Source organism: Artemia franciscana, chromosome 17 (assembly GCF_032884065.1).
Source record: "Artemia franciscana chromosome 17, ASM3288406v1, whole genome shotgun sequence".
NCBI lineage: Eukaryota > Metazoa > Arthropoda > Branchiopoda > Anostraca > Artemiidae > Artemia > Artemia franciscana.
Genome location: NC_088879.1, coordinates 399,066 through 414,490, shown reverse-complemented (window position 1 = coordinate 414,490; position 15,425 = coordinate 399,066). Strand labels below are relative to the sequence as shown.

At 35.9% G+C, this 15,425-nt stretch overlaps 1 protein-coding gene across 5 annotated transcripts in view; it reads right to left on the bottom strand.

Annotated features, from left to right (window-relative positions):
- Positions 1-15,425, bottom strand: part of LOC136037654 (tubulin polyglutamylase complex subunit 2-like) — a 90,189-nt gene that overhangs the window by 33,160 nt on the left and 41,604 nt on the right. For all 5 annotated transcript variants that reach the window (XM_065720376.1, XM_065720377.1, XM_065720381.1 and 2 more), the window contains 2 exons: positions 7,472-7,639; positions 5,094-5,225 (listed from right to left, as the gene is read on the bottom strand). In XM_065720376.1, coding sequence (XP_065576448.1) covers positions 5,094-5,225; positions 7,472-7,639 — 300 coding nt within the window. The remainder of the gene's footprint in view (positions 1-5,093; positions 5,226-7,471; positions 7,640-15,425) is intronic.

Genomic DNA, 15,425 nt, shown 5'->3' with positions numbered 1-15,425 from the left:
TAATGAAGAGGCCTGAATGATGTCGACATATTTTTGTTCTCATATTCCCTTTACATTTACATGTAACATTTTGAATGTAAACCGACGAGGATTCCATTCAAACAGTTCGTGGTAACGAACTGTAGTAAGGAGCGACCCGGCTCAATAGTAACCAAAACTCTAAGAAACGGAATTTTGTTAGCAATAGCTACACCAAAAGAATCGCATTTTATTGCTAATTTTAAATATATAACTTTCATCAAGTTTAGTCTTACCCATCAAAAGTTACGAGCCTGAGAAAGTTTGCCTTATTTTAGAAAATAGGGGGAAACACCCCCTAAAAGTCATAGAAGTTTAACGAAAATCACACCGTCAGATTCAGCGTATCAGAGAACCATACTGTAGAAGTTTCAAGCTTCTATCTACAAAAATGTGAAATGTAGAATTTTGTTTTTTTTTGCCAGAAGGCAGATCACGGATGCGTGTTTGTTTGTTTTGTTTGTTTTTTTTTCCAGGGGTGATCGTATCGACCCAGTGGTCCTAGAATGTTGCAAGAGGGCTCATTCTAACGAAAATAAAAAGTTCTAGTGCCCTTTTTGAATGACAAAAAAATGGGAGGGCACCTAGGCCCCCTCCCACGCTAATCATTTTCTCAAAGTCATCGGATCAGAATTCTGATATAGCCCTTTTATTCAGCATAATCGAAAAACCTTATAACTATGTCTTTGAGGACGACTTACTCCCCCACAGTCCCCGTGGGAGGGGCTAAAAGTTAAAAACTTTGACCTGTGCTTACATATAGTAATGGTTATTGGGAAGTGTACAGACATTTTCAGAGGGATTTTTTTGGTTAGGGGGGGGGAGTTGTTGAGAAGAGGGGGATATGTTGGGGGAACTTTCCATGTAGTAACTTGTCATTTGGGAAGAAAATTTCCATGAAGGGAGCGCAGGATTTTCTAGCGTTATTTAAAAAAAAAATAATAAAAAAAGAAATATGAAAAAGTTTTTTCATCTGAAAGTAAGGAGAAGCATTAAAACGAGCAAAAATTACTACGCAGTTGAGGGGATCGTCCCCTCCTCAATACCTCACTCTTTACGCTAAAGTATTTTTAGTAATTTCAACTATTTATTCTACGGCTTTTGCGATTCAGGGGTCATTCTAAAGGAATTGGGACAAAACTTAAGCTTTGTTGTAAAGAGTGAGGTACTGCTGAGGGGGTAAACCTCCTCATATACGTAATAAGAACATACGAATACAAAGGTTCGTTACGTAAGCTAATTCGTAAGTTACGTATATCTTTTACTAATAAAAACGTTTATAAAAAATTAAATGTTCTAGTTGCCTTTTTAAGTAACAAAAAAAACTGGGGGGTGGGCGACTAGGCCTCCTCCACCACTCCTTTTTCCCCAAAATCATTCGATAAAAACTATGAGAAAGCCATTTAGCCAAAAAAATAAATATGCAAATTTCGTTTTAATTATTCATCTGCAGAGAGCCAAAATCAAAACATGCATTAATTCAAAAACGTTAGAAATTAAATAAATAAAAAACAAGTTTTTTTAACTGAAAGTAAGGAGCAACATTAAAACTCAAAGCGAACAGAAATTTCTTCATATATGAAAGGGGCTGGTCTTTCCTCAATGCCCCGCTCTTTACGCTAAAGTTTTTTACTGTTTTAAAAAGTAGAGTTGAGAGAAAGTGTCAAACGTTAGCGTAAAGAGCGGGACGTTTAGCAGGGACCAGCCCCTTTCATATACTAAGTAATTTCTGTTCGTTTTAAGTTTTGATGTCGCTCCTTACTTTCAGTTAAAAAACTTGTTTTTTTTTTATTTAATTAACATAAGAATCCATAGTTTGACTAACTATTTACTTGTTGGAAAACAAATTTGAACTGTTTTTATAGCAAACACCCTTTTGAAGATCTAAGTTAATACTTTAAGCCATTGCTAAGATATTTCTAATACGTACCGTTGATGGCCTTGATTCCACATAATATGTTTTCATTTAGCTTAAAATCTACTTCAACAGCTCCTGAAACAGTAGTAGTAGTAGCAGTATTAATACCAGTAGGTCATTGTAGGTCATTGTTTTCTTCTGGTCAGTGGAACATCCCCTAATGATGCCCTAGATTTTTCAGCTCAATAATGTGAGGCACTCCTTAGTTACACTCTTACGACAACCCGTCTGCACACAACGTGTTTTGATCTAATTCAACACTCCTCTTAACATTCTCTCAAAGGTTTACTTGAATCCCTTTCGTCTTTTTGGACACTTAAGTTCAAACATGACCACCATTCTCATTAACAAATGCTATATGTAAAGAATGGGGGAATTGCAGAACACAGTCCTTGCCCTGAGGGCTTTGGGGGATGGGATTGATATCTCCTGAGACAGTGTTACTGGACCTTTCAAATGACTGAACAAAATGGTTATCTACAGATTTAGATTGGATGTGTTCGAGGAACTGGTGGGGATGGGAGGGGCTGGCTGCCCTCCAACCACTTTTGACTCTCAAAAGGGCACTAGAACTTTTAATTTCCGATCACTGGAATCCCTTCCAAAGCTTCTACAGCAGCTTCTTCTATACGAGGTGCCTTGTTGGAAAATAGGTAAATAATACATTGTGCCCACACCGCTCTTTCCTTTGGATTAGCGCTATTGCACTGCCTATAATTTTTTCTCTTAATACCCTAACGTTGATAGTAATTGCATTGGAATTAGTGTTTGGAGTAGTAGTAGCAGCAGTATTAATAGCGGTGGTAGTAATATTACTTGTAGCGTGCATATATGGTCTTTTGGTCAATCCATCTACCCCTTTAAGTATCCTATGAAAGTTCCATTCCTTAATTCATATCTAAGAAACGCCCTTTTGACAATCTACATGCATATAATGAATTTGGGTTTAGTTTAAATTTCCGCTATATATTCTCCCGAATTTTCACGTTCATGATTTTAATCTTAATAGCACTAGTATCGTAATAGTAGGAACAGTAGTAGCAATAGTAATGTTGTATTACTAGTAGTAGTAACAGTAGTAGCAGCAGTATTAATAGCAGTAGTAATACGAACGTATTGCCTTTTGGCCAGTCGATCATCCCTCTCATCATGCTCTGGAAGTTTCAGCTTGATACAGTAAGCTGTTCTAAAGATACTTTTAATGTGCCTTTTTGACAGGCTTTAGGCACATTTTTGGTGCCAGTGTCTCTTTTTATCAGATCAATATCCCCTTTCTCTTTTACGTATACTTACATACAATGTAATTTGTGTTTAAAAGTTAAAGGCTCGGAGAGCCTAGCCTAGTTTCAACGTATTAATTCCGCAACAGTGAAAAAATTAGTTTAAAATTATTTTTTTGTCTGGCTAAATCTGCCCATTGAAATGTCATTTATGCGTAAAGCAAGTTTAATTTAGAGCTGTAGTATATTCTATTAGTCCATTGCTTCACAGAGGCGACCTTGCCTTTTTTTTGTATATATTTTTTCTGAGTTCAGTTCTCTTCTAGACTTGACATTGATAATGCGAACTGATATTGGAATTAGCATTGGTAATAAAAGTGAAATAATTTGCTACAACTGTGTAAGATTATATTCCACGAGCCCTGGTTGGGTTCCTGGTTATTGTCGCTGTATATTCACCAGAGGTTCCGTCTCTCTCCAAAATGATATTTATACAGGCATTATTGGTGACCCAGGCTTTGCCAACTTAGACCAAATAGTGTTAAACTTACACAGTACACTTGTCGTACCCACACTGGCTGTAAAATCAAGGTGAAAAGAAACTTGCAGAGCCCGTGGGACCGCTCGAACGCGTTACTACACCCTAGCGGAAACCAGTGGTGGCCGTCTACCACTTAAACCCTACTGCCAGACGTTACACACATGGTAGGTTTTTGTTTAGTTTAACATTCACCTGAACATTTACTCAAATTTTCGCTTCAATATCCTAAGCCTTGGTAGTCCTCGCACCAAAAGCAGCAGTTGTAGTAGTTGTAGTGGCAATAGAGATAATAGTAGCAGTAGCAGTAGTAATAATAGTAGTAGCAGTAGTAGTAGTAGTATTAGCGGGGAAATATTGTCTTTTGGTCGGTTGATCTTTTCCTTTAAGCGTTACCTGAATGGTACAACTTAATAACTTAAGCCACTCCTGAGATATGCCCTTTCGATAATCTACATGCAAATAGTTTTTTAGGCTTAATTCAAATTTCCCCTCCATATTCTCTCAAATTTTCACGTTCACCTCCTTAGTCTTAATAGTACTGGAATGATAGTATTAGTGCTATTAGTAGGAGCAGTAGTAGTGTTGTATTAGTAGTAGTAGCAGTAACACTAGTACCAGTGGCATTAATAGCAGTTGTTTAATGCACATGTCACCTTTTGGCCACTCTGTATGCACATAGCGTGTTTGATTTATATCAACTTTCCCCTCAACACTTCCTCAAATTTTCACTTCAATGCCCTCACAAGCAGTGGTTCTTGTGGTAGTAGTTGTACTAACAGTAGTGGTAGTAATTGTCGTAGCATTAGTGGCAGTGGTAGTAGTAGTTGTTTTGCAGTTGTTGTAGTAGCATTAGAGTGAAAATATTGCCTTTTTGGTCAATTGATCCTCCCTTTTATCATTTGCTGGTGGTTCCAAAGAAATTACACTCAGTCATTGCTGAGTTAAATTCTTTTGACAGGTTGCATGCGCATAATGTGTTGATTTAGTTCAGCAATCCCCTCTACATTCTCTAAAAGATTCACCTGAGTGCACGTTTTTAAATTTAAATAACGGCAGAATTATCTAACTTTCATCCCTTGTCCTGAGAGCTGTGGGGAGGGATATCCCCAAAGACACAGTTATTGGACCTTTCAACTATGCTTAATAATATGGTTATGTCAAAATCTTTACTGAGTGTGTTTGGGGAATGGATGGACGTAGGAGTAGGGCAGGATCCCCTCCAATCACTCTTGAATCTAAAAAAGGAAATGTCAACTTCCATTATAATGAGCTCCTTCTGAGGTTTCTACAACAGCTCTTTCTATACGAATTAACTTGGTAAAAAAAAAAAAAAAAAAAAAAAAAAAAAAAAAAAAAAAAAAAAAAAAAAAAAAAAAATAAACCTTCTCATGATTACCTTCATCTTTCATCGCATCTAGCTTGTAATATTTTTGTTGCAAATCCTTATTTGTGTCTTCTGAGTTATGTTGCCATGTCTCTAATTGCTCTAAACGTGGGATTGCCAGCTTCCCTACAGGGAGTGATTCGTCTGGAAAAGAGTTCTATCAAGCATCAGTTTATCATTTACCAATTAAATTAGAAAATTGTAGGGAACTCCATCCTACTGTCACTTCAAGGAAAAGAATGTTTAAGAGGCAATTTCTACATAAGTGTCCATATCAAATGATGGACAACGACTATTAGTTAGAAATCCATCTGATTTGTCTGGTTGAAAAGCATCTTTATGAAAACAGAGATAAATGTTCTTCGGCTACTCAAGGGGGTTGATATTTTATCTAATTAATCTAGTATCCATCGTCATACTCAGGTGCATACTCAGGGGTGTCTAGAGCCGAAAACACATCTCAGGGGCAGGTTTGACGAGGCTGCCTCACTTGACATAGAAGCTACGAAATTGTTTTCATTTATCCTAAACGTTTTCTAAAAAATCCCGAATCCTATCTTAAGTATATCCCAAACAAGCTGAAAATTATTATTCATGGAGCTGCTGCTTCTTTCGCAGTGTGTAGTTACCAAGAAAATGGTTTTTTTCTCAAAATAAAACTGCCCCAAACTTTGATTTCGGCACATTTGTGTGAAATTGTGAAATGGTAGATCATTATCTACCACAGGCGGTTTATTTTTCTTTCTGATCCTGAGAAAATTCTATTGAAGGTATGATATAAAAAATTGACTCTCAATTTTGAAGGTTTCATTCATGAAGCCATATTTTTTGTAATGGAAACAAAGTGTATTCTAAGATTGACCTACTCATATAGTCCTTCTTTCCGTGTTTTAGTGTTAAAATGTTCCTTAATTTTTCGAACTAACCCAAAAAGAAACATTTTATTACAGTGGATGATTTTAAATAGCAATTGCCAGTGACGAACTTGTTGGTGCTCGTAGGGACGTAATTATTGATGAAAAACACTTAACTAAAGTAGATTCTTCACCAACAATATCTATATAAATTAATGAATGTATTTGAAGCTGCAGGAGAATCTTCTTGGTCGAGTCTGGCCAAGTTAGTGTTAATCAAGCTGTAACTACATAAATTCACGTAAACCAAAGTATAATTTATTTGATCACTGATTGTCCATCTATGCCAGGAACTGAAAAATGAAGGCACATACCAAAGTAGAGTATTTTTAAATCCACCTTCGTTTTAACCGACTGAGAAACCCCTCACAACCAGCACGCACACTTATTTTTTCTAACTTGGTGGCTTCTTAAGAATTATAGCTCTATTGCATTCTAGTTAGCCCTGGCCATGGCCCAGCTTGCCCTGGCCTGGCATTCTTAAAAATTACAGCTCCATTGCATTCCTTGGTTAGCCCTGGCCCTGGCCTTAGCTTACTATTTTATTTGACAGTTAATTGTTGCCCCTCTTATCTTGTTTTTCCCGAGACAATCGGTTTACTGACTAATGACTAATGACTAAAGGTGGTTTACTGACTGATCAGTTTTTTGAGAAAAAATTTAGATTTAACATTAGAATAAAGAAGTTTATAAAACCATTTTATAAAACTGGAATGTCGAATTGCTATCTGTGGAACAAGAAGTGTATTAGCTTGACCCGCAAAATCCAAAGTTAAAACTAATTTTTTTGTGTTAATCCGTTCAATTAGCAATATAGACTATGTACTCACACACAGTACAACAAATTAAGAAAGTCCCTGATTTCATAATCCCAATTTCAGCGAAATAGCATTTTCACAATCTGGCTAGATTGTCACTGGAACGGCAAATAGTCTTATAGATGTGAATGGAAGACTTTGCCGGATCGTAAATCTTGCATTGCAGCTTTTTATTTATTTTTTTTAAGTTAACAATTCGAAAATTAAGTTTTTTAAGCAAGAGTTTTTCATACTAGTTTGTTACACTTAATAGTTCTGAATTCTCCTAGAAGAATTTGATCTGTCAGTGGATGAGCGCCTTAAAATACCCCTTCATTTAACAGATTCTGCCAATATACTAATTTTAAAGCACTTTTTTTAATATATTAATTTTATATATTATAATTATAATTATATATTTATATATTTAATATTATAATTTTAATATACTAATTTTAAAGCACTTGAAGACTGATAACATAACAGAAAGAGAATTTCGACAATACTACAGAATGAAACAGAATTTGCAGATTGATTTGTGGATTTGCAGAATCTGTCAAACGGAGACGCATTTTAGATTTGTGTCAAGATCGAAGAAGAACAGCAAAATCCAAAAAACTTTTTTAGTTGATTTTTTCTTCTTTTTTTTTTTTTTGAATAGAACAGCTAAATAACGAACCTGCAATAATATAGTTCCATGTCATAAGGAAACCATCTGTGGCACAGTAAAACTCTCTCAGCGGTTCTGGAAGAAACACATTTTCTTGGTTTTCCCAAGTGGTAATTGCAGAAGGGTCGCAGGGCATTCGCTCTTCAATTTTTATATCTGTAATATTTGGGTTAAGTTCTGAAAAATAAAAATTTAAAATAAGGGCCTAAATATTTCTTAATTTAACTTAATGTTACTTTAAGTTTAGAGATCGCCATCTATATTTGTCTAAAATTTGTTTATAGACATTTGTTTTTAGGTCCATCCTGGAACCCCTCATTTTCATCATTTTCATTCACTGAGTGAAGCATTACCTGTTAGGGGCTGGTGTCATCGTGTTTGCCGATGACACTTTGATCTTTCTGGTAGCGCTTTCACTTGATGTTTTGTATAATAAAATTCATAATTCAGTTTCTGAAAAAACTTTCCTAAAACTTTTTTCCTGATAATTTCTAGACTTTCGTCAAGCTTTGAAAATGATCAAATCACGGTTTGAGGAAATGTGATAAAAAAAAAGTAGCAACAATGAAGTAATTCGGGGTTTTAATTGATGAAAACCTGTCGTAGAAATGCCATCCAAGTGCGATAGCTGAAAAGTTAAGCAGAGGCCTTGGGGTGATTCAAAGAATTTGATATTTAGTCCCAAAGAGGATTCTAAAAATAATTTATTTTTATTTCTTTACACTATGTTTCAAAAGAGTGCAAAAACTTCAGAATAGAGCGGTTAAATTATTATCGGAATTGTATGATTCTGATGAGGTTCGTGCTCATGAGCATTTTAAAAGAACAAGTTAATAGATGTATCCAAAATTCGACATTACCAAGTTGCAGTTTTCTGGTATAGATATTTGAATCAGCTGCTCACCACTGCTTATGAAAATATTTTTACTTTTAATAGGGACCGTCATTATCATAATACCAGAAAAACAGATAACTTAATTCATGAGTTTAGAAGTACCGTGTATGAGTATGAGTTTATCTTTTTTGATTTACCATTATGTTTACCATGGTTGGAATATATGGCCCGAGTGTGTGAAGACTGCACCTAGTCTTCCTGCTTTCGAATCGAGGACAAAGAGATTTCTTTTATTTCGTGAGTGAATATAATGTCAAGCTCACTCCTGTCATTATATTCAAGATATTTCCCCGATTTTCTTTGCTGTTAATTTTTTGTTTTGTATCGTCTTCCTGTCTTTTCTTCTTTCTTCTTTCATCAGTTGAGTTTCTGGTGTGTAGAGTAGCTCGGCACGAATGTGATTTTGACTAGCTGAGAGTGATAGGCTCACTTGCCCTTCCGAGCATGTTGTCTTTCTTGGCAGGCGAAAGGCGAATGGTGTTTGTTTTCTTTTTTTAAAATAAATATATATCTCATATCTCGTATATCAAACAGTTCTCGTAAACTAACTGTAGTAAGGAGCGACCCGGCTCAATAGTAACCGAAACTCTAAAAAATGAAAGCAAATGAAAGCAGAAATGAACCAATAATTACATCAAAACAAACGCATCTTTTTGCAGATTTTAAATATATAAGTTTCATCAAATTTAGTCATACCTATCAAAAGTTACGAGCCTGAGAATATTTGTCCTATTTTAGGAAATAGGAGGAAACACCCCCTGAAAGTGATTAAATCTTAATTAAAATCACACCATCAAACACAACACATTAGAGAACCCTAATGTCTAAATTACAAGCTCCTATCTACGAAAATGTGTAATTTTGCTTTTTTTACCAGAAGACCGATCGCGGATGCGTGTTTATTTGTTTTTTTGTTTGTTTTTTTTTTTCTCCAGGGATTATTGTATCGACCAAGTGGTACTACAATGTTGCGAGAGGGCTCATTATAAAGAACATAAAAGTTCTATGGCCCCTTTTAAGTGACAAACAAATTTGGAGGGAGCCTAGGCCCCCTCCTATGCTTATTTCCCTAAGTCACTGGATCACAATTCTGAGACAGCCATTTTGTTCAGCATAGTCGAAAAAATTAATAATTATGTCTTCTGGGACGACTTAATCCCCCAGAATCCCCGGGGGAGGGGCTGCAAGTTACAAACGTTGACCATTGTTTACATATGGTAAGGGTTATTGGGATGTGTACAGGCGTTTTCAGGGGGAATTTTTCGTGTTTAGGGGGAGGTGGGTCGGGGGAGAGAGTTATGTGGGAGGATTTTTCCATGGAGAAATTTGTCAAAAGGGAAGAGCATGAAGGGGCTGCAGGATTTTCTAGCATTATTTAAAAAATTAATAAAAAAATACATAGAAAAAATTTTCACCTGGAAGTAAGGAGCAGCATTAAAACCTAAAAAGAACAGAGATTATTACATTAATAAAGAGGTTCGTCTCCTCCACAATACCTAGCTCTTTACGCTAAAGTTTTTTTTTATTTCAACCTTTGTGATTCAGGGGTCATTCTTAAAGAATTGGGACAAACGTCAAGCTTTAATGTAAAGATCGAGGTATTGACGAGGGGGCAAAGCCCATCATATGCTTAATAAAAATATACAAATATAGAAGTTTGTTATGTAAGTTAATTCGTAAGTTACGTATATTCATTACTAATAAAAACGTTCTTAAACAAAATAAAAGGTTCTAGTTGTCTTTTTAAGTAACAAAAACTTGGAGGGCAACTGGGCCTCCTCCCCCACCCCTCTTTTTCATCAAAATCGTACGATCAAAACTATGAGAAAGGCATTTATCCGAAAAAATATTAATATGCAATTTTCGTTTTAATTATTCATGTGCAGTGAGCCAAAATCAAAACATGCATTAATTCAAAAACTTCAAGTATGGAGCGATATTATAACTTAAAACGAACAGAAATTATCCCGTATATGAAAGTTGTTGTCCCCTCTTCAACACCTCGCTCTTCAGGCTGAAGGTAGACTCTGCTTCACAGCTCTACTTTTTAAACAATAAAAAACTTTAGCGTAAAGAGCTAGAAGTTAAGGGCGGGAAAACTACTTTCATATACGGAATAATTTCTGCTCGTCTTAAGTTTTAATATCGCTCCTTACTTGCAGTTAAAAACACATGTTTTTTTATTTAATCTCATTTAAGATTTACATATTCATTTATAATAGTACCTATTGTATATTTGTTCGCTATGATTGTTTATTTAATTTCTGTTCGCTTTGAGTTCCATTTATACTTCAATTGCAAAATATTTTTGCTCGTTTTAAGACAGTTGACGCTTTCAATGCAATTATATAAAAAAAAACTAGTTTTTTAAACTGAAAGTAAGGAGCGACATTAAAACTTAAAACGAACAGAAATTACTCCGTATATGAAATGGGTTGTCCCCTCCGCAATCCCTCGCTCTTTACGCTAAAGCTTTTAATTGTTTTAAAAACCAGAATTGTGGCAAAGAGTCAAACTTTAGCGTAAAGAGCGAGGGATTGCGGAGGGGACAACCCATTTCATATACGGAGTAATTTCTGTTCGTTTTAAGTTTTAATGTCGCTCCTTACTTTCAGTTTTAAAAACTAGTTTTTTTTATATAATTTCTGAACGTTTTTTAATTAATGCATGTTTGATTTCGGCTCTCCACACATAAATTATTAAAATGAAATTTGCATATTAATTCCTTTTTTGACTAAATGGCTTTCTCTTAGTTTTGATCAGACGATTTTGAGAAATAAGAGATGGGGAAGGAGGCCTAGTTGGCATGCAATTTTTCGGTTACATAAAAAGGCAACTATTAATTTTAATTTTTAACGCATTTTTTTATTAGTAAAAAATATACGTAACTTAAGAATTAACTTACGTAACAAACTTTTATATTCATTAATTTTTATTATGTACATGAGGGGGTTTGTACCCTCGTTAATACCTCGTTCTTTACAGTAAATCGTAAGTTTTGTCCTAATTCTTTAAGAATGACCCCTGAATCAGAAAGGCCGTAGAATAAATAGTTGAAATTACTAAAAATACTATAGCATAAAGAGCGAGGTATGTGTCTCCTCCTAAATACCTCGCTCTTTATGCTAAAGTATTTTTAGAACCTCTCAAATGCGTAATAGTCTCTGTCCGTTTTAAGTTTCAATGCTACTCTTTACTTTCAATTGAAAAAATTTCCATGTTTATTTTTTCATTGTTTTTTTTTTAAAGTAATTTAGAAAATCCTGCGCCCTTTTCATTGAATTTCTGTTCCCCCATGACATATTTCTCAAAGGAAAGATCCTCCCACATAGCCCCCTCCCCTCAACCCCAGCCCCAAAACCAAAAAGAAAATCCCCTGAAAACGACTGTACACTTCCCAATAACCATTATTATATGTAAACACTGGTCGAAGTTTGTAACTTGCAGCCCCTCCCCCAGGGACTCTGGGGGAGTAAGTCATTCCGAAAGACATACTTATTATGGTTTTTGACTATGCGGAACAAAATGTCTATCTCAAAATTTTGATCTGTTGACTTTGGAGAAAAATGAGCGTGGGAGGGGGCCTAGGTGCCCTCCAATTTTTCGGTCACTTAAAAAGGGCACTAGAACTTTTCATTTCCATTAGAATGAGCCCTCTTGCGGCATTCTAGGACCTCTTGGTCGATACGATGACCCCTGGGGAAAAGAAAAAAAAACAAATAAACACGCACTCGTGATTTGTCTTCTGGCAAAAAATACGAAATTTCACTTTTTTTTTAGATAGAAGCTTGAAAATTTTGCTATAGGGTTCTCTAATACGCCGAATGCGATGGTGTGTTTTTTTTTTAAGATTCTGTGACTTTTAGGGGGTGTTTTCCCCTATTTTCTAAAATAAGGCAAATTTTTTCAGGCTCGTAACTTTTGATGACAAAGACTAAATTTGATGAAACTTATATATTTAAAATCAGCATGAAAATCTGATTTTTTTTATGTATATTTTAGCATCAAAATTCCGTTTTTTAGAGTTTCGTTTACTATTGAGCCGGGTCGCTCCTTACTACAGTTCGTTACCACGAACTGTTTGAAAAACAGTCTTGTAGATAAACACGGGTTCCCTTTTGACTCATAGAAACGTAACTAGAACTTCTTCATTTTCAATTAAATGAGCCCCCTCTGAAGTTTGTGTAACCATCCCTTACATAAGACCTTGTATGCCCCGGGGCATATATTAAAACATTTGCCTCCGGGCTCTGGGGTCTTATGTCGACCCCACAGTTTTGTCATCCGATCTTTAAACTATTTTTAACACAATGACTAACTCAAAATTTGTATCGGACATATATGGGGGAAAATGGCACAGAGGAGGGGGGTTGCCCTCTAATCCCTTGTGACTCTTAAAAAGGGCACTGGAATTTCCAATTTCCAGCCGAATGAGCCCCTCCGCACTTTATACGACCACACATTCTATGCGAAATACCTATGGGGGAAAGAATAATAATAAAACATTGGAGCCGTATGGCCAATGACGTCATTGAGAGGGTTGCAAAGGGGGCAGTTACCCCACAAAAATTTGGCAAAACTATAATCTAAGCAATTAAGCCTTTCTGCTATGGTTCTTAAACGTTGACACACACGAAAAAACTTCTTGAAAAAAAGCTTAAATTATAATTAAATTTAGTTTGGTTATTGTGCCACGTTCCTTACAATAGTGCACTTGCAGAATATCAAAAATTATTTAACTGCCAAAATTTTGAAGGCAAATGATAAATAAAAGCACCAGAAATGCTATAATAGCTTCTAGTCTAGGAAAATTGTGGAAAAACGGGGTCAACCTAAAACAAATTGCTTTACAAATGATTCTTTCATTACCCACCTGAAAAATATGTGCTGATTCCGAATCCAAAATCTAGCGTCTGCCACTCTAGCTCTTTTACAAATTTGAGTTTTTTTTAGGTTGATTTTGATGTTACAGTAAAAAAAGTTGATTGAGTAAATACCATCAAATGTGATTAGATATGTCATTTTTACGCTATTTTTTTTTGCTGATGAATATGAACCAAATGTCTAAAGTCCAAAGAATTGTTTGGGGCTTAAAGCATTGAGATAGAGTAAGGTTGAGTAAGGGGAGATTCAGCCCAAGATTGCATATTAAATTTGGCCTATGGTTTGGCATTTGCAGCCTCACACCTTGGTAACAACCGTGACTGGATTCAGTTAAAGTCCAGTGTGCCTGGAATCTTATTTTTGTGAAAGTGAGCAAGAATGAGGAGGAGGGGGAAGTTGAAAGGAATATTTGGCAATAATGAGAAAAATGCTCTGTGAAAGAGCTTTCCTATGCTGAGACGAAACACTACTTCTAAATAAGAGATCAATATACTCAGATATTATTGAACACAGAGATCAACTACATAAGGCAGATAAAAATGTCAGTAACACAGAGATTCATTGGATAGTGGCAACACTATCCAAAAATGTGTCTTCCTCTTCGCTACCATCGTCTTCAAGGTTTTTGGCAACAAATTTTTTGCAGTTATAACAGCTTGTTCCTTTGCAATTGCCACAAGCCCAGGTTTGTTTTAAGTCATACTTTTTGAAAGGACATCGCAGCGTCAAACACCGTCAAACACTCGCTCTTACAATTGCAGTGAAACACTAAGAGGAGGAAAGGTGGTACCGGTGATCTCTTTGAATGCACAGGTGGTAATTATCCTTTCTGAACAATCCAGCCAATCTCCAAAGGATCCTGTCGACACTCAACATTTTTCCACGCTGGTACTACTGGAAATATGCTCGAAGCGAATTATACTTACAAACATTGCTTGTCGATGAGAGCGTTTTTGCATCTACATATTTCCTAAAACTTCCATCCAAGTATTTTGAGGAATTTCTTGTAGCGGACCTGGTCAAGACTTGGTTTCATTTTATACAGCCTTAGATAAGATAAACACGGCCTTCTTTCCAGCTTCTCTAATGGCGTCTTTCGTAGAAGCTGAATCTAGGAATGGTTCAGCGATATCTTTAAAAATTTTCTCCTTCTTTGTGTGGTTCAGTGGTGTAGGTTTTCCTGTGCAATAAATTTGCGACGTCAAATCACATCCGAGAAAAGCGTGGAGGAAAAGAATTTGGTCGCAGAGGCTGTCACCAAGTTTCATGCTAGTTGCCAATATATCCCACAGACGGCCTCCAATTTCCCGTGACTTTTACTTGGAATTGAAAAATATCGGCTTACAGTCTCGATTCGTGTGGCACAGTAAGAGGACTAGTAAATCCGTATCTTCTCCTATTAAAACAGTGGGCTGTTGTTTTGCCAACTTGACTGCAGTCGTCACAATCAGCAGGTCATTATCGGCTGGCGATTGATACACTTTACATCCCACATCATTAAGGTAACCGGACAGCATGCTGACTATTGCCTACTTGTTTTCTGCGTTGCAAGGGAAATCATCGTTTTTTTTAATAGACAAGGCATCTGTGGCTGAATGCTGACCTTAGACTATCTATTTTTACGACTGACGTGCTCCTCCACCCCTGCGCCAAGTCTTTGATAGAGGGTCCGGATAAATACTATTCAATCGCTATGAAAACGCATCCATATCTTTGCTTAACTTAGTCGACGCATTTGGTGCAGATGTCCACCTACGTGCTGCATTTCTCCCAAGGCAAACGATGTAGAAAGGCCCCACCATCTACTAATTACTGAGGTTCATCCAAGCTTTTAAGTACGCAATCTGTCTTCGGACGTCACATCAGTTCGTTTTCGCTTTTTACTTGATTTGTTTATGCTTCTCGCTCGTAGTTCGGTCACAACAACTTTCTCGTCCGATTAAACAAATCAGCAATCTATACTAGAATTGACTCCATAAAATGACGTAACGTGTCCATTGAAGCGAAAGGAAAACCAAGCTAATTTTAAAATTTTTAGGTATTTTTCAAGTTGGAATTAAAATTTTAAATTATCACTGAAAAACCATAAATACTTTTGTAGTTTACATAATAACTTCAGCTTTTCTGTTAAAATTTTCAGGAATTATTTTAGCTTAAATTGACAAATCAGATTTATTGTTAATA